The sequence below is a fragment of the Mustela putorius genome, unplaced genomic scaffold, assembly GCF_011764305.1.
Source record: "Mustela putorius furo isolate JIRA1106 unplaced genomic scaffold, ASM1176430v1.1 tig00003834_pilon_pilon_pilon, whole genome shotgun sequence".
Lineage (NCBI taxonomy): Eukaryota > Metazoa > Chordata > Mammalia > Carnivora > Mustelidae > Mustela > Mustela putorius.
Window position 1 is genome coordinate 40,687,920 of NW_025421987.1, and position 6,000 is coordinate 40,693,919.

At 39.4% G+C, this 6,000-nt stretch overlaps 1 protein-coding gene across 1 annotated transcript in view; it reads left to right on the plus strand.

Annotated features, from left to right (window-relative positions):
• GAP43 (growth associated protein 43) overlaps positions 1–3,364 on the plus strand; it is a 101,884-nt gene extending 98,520 nt beyond the window's left edge. Inside the window, exon 3 of the mRNA XM_004761397.3 lies at positions 2,660–3,364. Coding sequence (XP_004761454.1) covers positions 2,660–2,748 — 89 coding nt within the window. The 3' untranslated portion in view covers positions 2,749–3,364. The remainder of the gene's footprint in view (positions 1–2,659) is intronic.
• Positions 3,365–6,000: the final 2,636 nt, after the last annotated feature.

Sequence of the window (6,000 nt, forward strand, 5' to 3'; positions counted from 1 at the left end):
ATTCCAAATTGCTATAAATGAACCTCATTGAAATAAACCTGAAAACTTTCTTCCAGCAGAAAATCAGCTGATTCATTAGTGCACCGAAGTTCTGTAATCCGTGGGAAACAATGCTGGTACATAGAGTATTAAAAAGATCAGAACTGAGTTAGTCTTCATACAAAAATTTTCCTGGAAAATATGATTGGTATGCCAATAATGTTCAACTTAGAAGGTTATAGCCTTAAAATATCTTTATGAGTAATGGTAGGTAGACTTAAAACTGTAATAATTACATTTTGTAAATAATTTATGGTCAATGACAAATCCCCAAAATAAATCAGACTTAAAAACTTTGGTTAAAAAATGAGTCATTATAGGGGCGCCTGAGTGACTCAGCCAGTTAGGCATCATTCTCTTGATTGCGACTCAGGTCATGATTTTAGAGTCCTGGGATTGAGCCCCACGCTGGACTCCCCACTCAGTGGGGAGTCTGCTTGTCTCCCTCTCCCTCTGCCCCTACCCCTCAATTGCATTTTCTCTCTCTCAAATAAATAAATAAATCTTTAAAAAAATGAGTCATTGTAACATTAAAATAATCCATCATAGCTGCTCCCTTATTTAACAGACCAGCCTCATTTGATTCTAAAAATCAAATCTATTTTCAAGGAGGGAAACATTTTCTGCTACTGAAGGATTTAAAAGAATATCGTTAGATGCTTGTTGCAAAGAATGAGTTCCAAAAATGTATTTCCAGTGGTGGTCTTATTTGAATGTGGATGTTGAGCTTTATCTAAATATAAATATATAGCTGAATGATTTGAAGGAGACGTACATTTATATAAACTCTTCTAATGGTCTCCTATAAGGCTCTGATTTCTCTAATCTCAACATTTCTCAGTTTTTAGTAAGGCTGCTTGTGAAGTTGATCCTTGGCCAGCATCTAGCAACTCGGATTTTGAGAGAGTTCTCACCATTCCCTAAGAGTCTTTACTGTGCCTAACTCTTTTTGCAAACAGTGCGGTTTATGCTGGACATTTGTTTTCCTTATGGGAGTCTGGATTTGGGACATGCTAGGTAGAGGGTACCCACATGACCAGCCTCCTGTAAGAACTCAGTATTTTAAGCTCAGGAGAGCTTCCCTAGTGGATGACATTTCATACATGTCACAGTTCATTGCTGGAGGAGTTAAGCACATCCTGGATTATTCCATAGGGAAAGGATTCTTGGAAGCTTATGCATAATTTTCTCCAAACTTCACCCCATGCAACTTTTCCCTTTGCTGATTTTGTTTTATATCCTTTACTGTAATAAGTTATAACATGAATAGGACTATATACTGAATCTTGTCAGTCCTTCTATCAAATTATTGAGCCTGGGGGTAGTCTGAAGGACACCCAACAACGGGGAGTTTAGGTTGCTAACACAGGTGATTATGAAGCAAAGGAATTCTCTTCCTACTAGCTGGCGTATTAGTAAAGTGACTGTAATATGAAATCTGTTGACTGACTCTATCAGGAAACAAGGCAGAAGAGTTAGAAAATTTGCTTCTTTCTTTTTTTTTTTTTAAGACTTTATTTATTTATTTGACAGACAGAGATCACAAGAAGGCAGAGAGGCAGGCAGAGAGAGAGGTGGAAGCAGGATCGTGGCTGAGCAGAGAGCCCGATATGGGGCTCAATCCCAGGACTCTGAGATCATGACCTGAGTTGAACACAGAGGCTTAACCCACTGAGCCACCCAGGCGCCCCCAAAATTTGCTTATTTCCTGAGGAAAAATTATGCTTCAAAAAGACGCAGGCTTCCTTGCTAAGCAAAGCAAGCACCTTGCCTTATGGATAAGTATATTCAGTTGGAATGTTCTTTACTGCAAGAAACTAGAAACTACTATGGTTTAGTTTAGAGGTCAGCTATTTTTCTCATAATAATAATAAGAAGAAGAAGAAGAAGTCTGAGGAAAAGATGTGTAGGAGTGATAGGTCACTCAGTGACAGTATTTTCCCCCATCTTTCTGCCCCATCATCCTTAGTGTATAGTTTTTGTCTTCATGATTATGAGATAGCTGCCACACTACCTGGTGCTGATTGGTATTTGTGTCATCAGGAAGAGCAGAAAATAAAGGGTAACCACATCCTCTGGGATCCTCCCTAAGGAATTCTGTCTTTATATAATTGGCCATCACTGTGTTACATGGACACCCTAGCTTCAGGGGGATCTGGAAATTCAACTATTTTACCTCCCATCCTTTATAACACCACAAATAAGAGGCAAGAGAGTTGGGATGGCTGTCAGTGATCCACAAAAACTCTGTCACAGTTAGCCTGACATTGATGGAGAAGAGATACAAGATTGTTGCCGATTCCTTAGTTGAAGAGCCTACATATGGATATCTTGATTGCAAGGCTGAGAGATTAAAGACCACGGGAATTTCTGTTCAGTGGCTCCTTCCCCCAATACATAACTTTGTTCCTGAGCTCATTCATACTAGTCACTGAATAGCCTCCTGAAGGTACCATCTTCTGGACTAGGACATTATATTACTGGGGTAGCAAAATCTCTTTTTATCTTAAATCTCTTATGAAATGGTATGAAAAGGAGAAATGCATTGCATTATCATATGAACGGATGAGACAAAATACTAACCCCCTCTTCCCCCTCCCCACCTTGTTTTCTTCCTCAGAAGCTGTAGATGAAACCAAACCTAAGGAAAGTGCCCGGCAGGATGAGGGTAAAGGAGAAGAACGTGAGGCGGACCAAGAACATGCCTGAACTTTAAGAAATGGCTTTCCACGTCCCCACCCTCCCCTCTCCTGAGCCCTGTCTCTCCCCACCCTCTTCTCAACTCCACTCTGAAGTTTCCCTTCCTGTCCTGCTCACATCCGTGAGTCTGTCCTCTCCTACCCACTAGCCCTCTTTCTCTCTGTGTGGCAAACATTTAAAAAAAAAAAAAAAAAGCAGGAAAGATCCCAAGTCAAACAGTGTGGCTTAAACATTTTTTGTTTCTTGGTGTTGTTATGGCGAGTTTTTGGTAATGATGATCCAATCATTTTGGGAAATTCTTGCACTGTATCCAAGTTTTTTGATCTGGTGCGTGTGGCCCTGTGGGAGTCCACTTTCCTCTCTATCTCTCTCTGTTCCAAGTGTGTGTGCAATGTTCCGTTCATCTGAGGAGTCCAAAATATCGAGTGAATTCAAAACCATTTTTCTTTTCCTCCTTTAAATGTGATGGAATGAACAAAAAGGAAAAAAATCAAAAACCCAGTTTGTTTTGAAAATAAATAAATAAACAAATAAATAAATAAAGCAAATGTGCCAATTAGCGTAACTTGCGGCTCTAAGGCTCCTTTTTCAATCTGAATATTAATAAATCATGAGAGTAAGCAAACTCCAGTGGCTCTGTGTTTCTGTTCCACCTTCTCATTAGCTGGTTTGACATATTGGTGCCTCACATTTCATCTTCTTTCTGTCCTCCCAGTCTGACATCAATGACCCTGATAACGAAAAGAAGGACCAAGCCTTAGACTCTGGTCAGGATCAATTGCTTTGGTCCTTGATGGGATTGTTGGAGGCTGTGTTAGTTTGCTAGGGCACTATCACTAAGTATCCCAGCCTGGGTAGCCTAATCAGCATAAATTTATTTTCTCACAGTTTGGAGACTGGAAGTCCAAAATCAAAGTCTTGGCAGGGTGGGTTCCTTCTAAGGGTGAGGAGGGAAGAATGTTTCAGGTCTCTCTCCTCAACATATACACGGCGATCTTCTTCCAGTGTCTCTTCGCATCACTAGTGGGTATCTCTATGGGCACATTACCCTTTTTTAAGGACACCAACCTTATTGGATTAGGGCTCACCCTAATGACCTCATTTTAACTTTATTAACCCCTGTCAAGACCCTATCTCCAAATAAGGTCACATGTGCATTGGGGGAAGAGGGGCACAATTCAACCCATAACAGGCACTAAGGTTTGCTTCTACTCAAATCACCCTAGAGTATTTTCATGACTCTGGAGAAGTATCCAGTAGAAGGTTATTCTAGGTTTTGCTAAATTGAAGATTATAGAGACAGATAGAACTCTTTGAAAACTCCTGACTTTTGTTTAGATGAGTTATTTTAATCCAAGTATTGATAGCACATTGTATCTTTTTCAGCTTTAATAAGTTAATACTTCTGCTCCCAAGGCAGCTGCCATATTCTCGATCATTTATAATCATTGTTCCTGCAGTGGTGATATTATATAAAGAAAAGGTATACATTTAGCACATCCATCCTTTCCAAATCTCCTAGTTTCCATTTTCTAAGCACTCTCTATCAGAAGGTAAACAGTTCTCATGAGAAACAGCAATGTTCCTAAATCCTGAAGTGTCTGTTGCTATTCTTTTTCCCTCTAAATTTCCCAAATCAATCTCAGAGCAAACTCCTAACAAGTCCTACCTGGCCTTGACCCTGAGTCTTCTCATAGACAGTCATGGCCAGTGGACTCCCTTAAGCTTCCTATACTTATTTACACATAGAAATCCCTGACAAGGAAAAGAAAATTGTGTTAAAGCCTTTACGATAATGGAGATCATGGAAATAAATGATTTTAGGAGGAACAACCTACACCCTGGTAACTTTACTCAGCTCTGTGTGGAGCTGGAACCTATTTGAAGAAAGCTGATGTCACATAAGGGTTGAGTCCTCACTGGATCAAGGGGTCTTTTTTTGTCACTGATAATGAGTGAAATTTTCACTGGGAGAAGCAGCCACACAGAAAAAGGTCAAAAAGCATATCCTAACAACTTAAGAGCTTTTTTTTTTTTACTTCATTCTGAGTTGGTGTGATTTCCACAGAAGACTTTGGAGCAAGAACCTGGGACTCAATCATAATCTCATTAAGGTCTCAACAGGTGTGAGATTATGAAGTGTTGGAGAAGGTCATCCATTGGTTGGAGTCATATTGTCAGTATATTACTGAGGCATTCTCTTTTACCTTCAAATTGTTTTGGTAGGATAAATGCTTTCAGTTCTTCCTCAAATCTATACTTAAAAGTAACATCCTTGTGACTTAGCATGGTTCAACTTCCTTTTCAAAGCATAATTTTAAAATTCTTCCCCTGAATCCATGGTCACCCTGCATTTTAAGTCTATACTAATATACACTGTTTGGTGATCTTACTGGTTGTGTCAGAGTTGGGATTTTGTTTTTTCACATGTGAATATCTATTTTTTGCTTTATAAACTCTTGGTTCCTTAGTAGAATTTTCAAGGTGGGGGAGGATACATCAGAGAAGCTTGTAATAATCCTAAAGGATATACGAGGGATAATTGCAGTCCTCACACTGACACAAAACCAATGTGACTCAAACTTATACCATAATGCATACAAAGTCAGGGTGATACTGACTAGTACAGACCAAGATACAGAAATAAATAGGTGCTAAATTCTGGTCAGAAAGCAACATAATTTGTTGATTCTAAAGCATCTACATCTGGAGTACTTAAAGGAGTACTTAAATAAAAATTAAAACTAGGTTGGCCTTTCTCTTTCCCCCATTTTGCAACCTGTGGAGGCCTGCAGGGAACAGGATTCCTAAAAAAAAAAAAAACAAATATGTCTGGAAGTCCAGTTCAAGGACATTTTTTGTTGGCTATAAGTGGGGTCTCTGGAACCAGAGGGAGCACACAGCTTGTCTTAAAATTGAAGGTGATTATACTCAATGGAACCAAATTCTATCTAGGCAAGAGATGTGCTTATGTATGCAAAGCAAAGAACAGCACAGTGACTCCTGGTGGCAAAATAAACAAAACCAGAGTAATCTGGGGAAAAGTAACTTGTGCTCATGGAAAGAATGGCATGGTTCGTGCCAAATTCCAAAACAACCTTCCTGCTAAAGCCACTGGCCACAGAATCTGTGTGATGTTGTACCTCTCAAGGATTTAAACTTTCTGAAAAGTAAATTAATAAAGGTATAGAATTGTTCTCATACTTTTGTTAAAAGAAAGTTAGGGACACCTGGGTGGCTTGGTCACTTAAGCATCTGGCT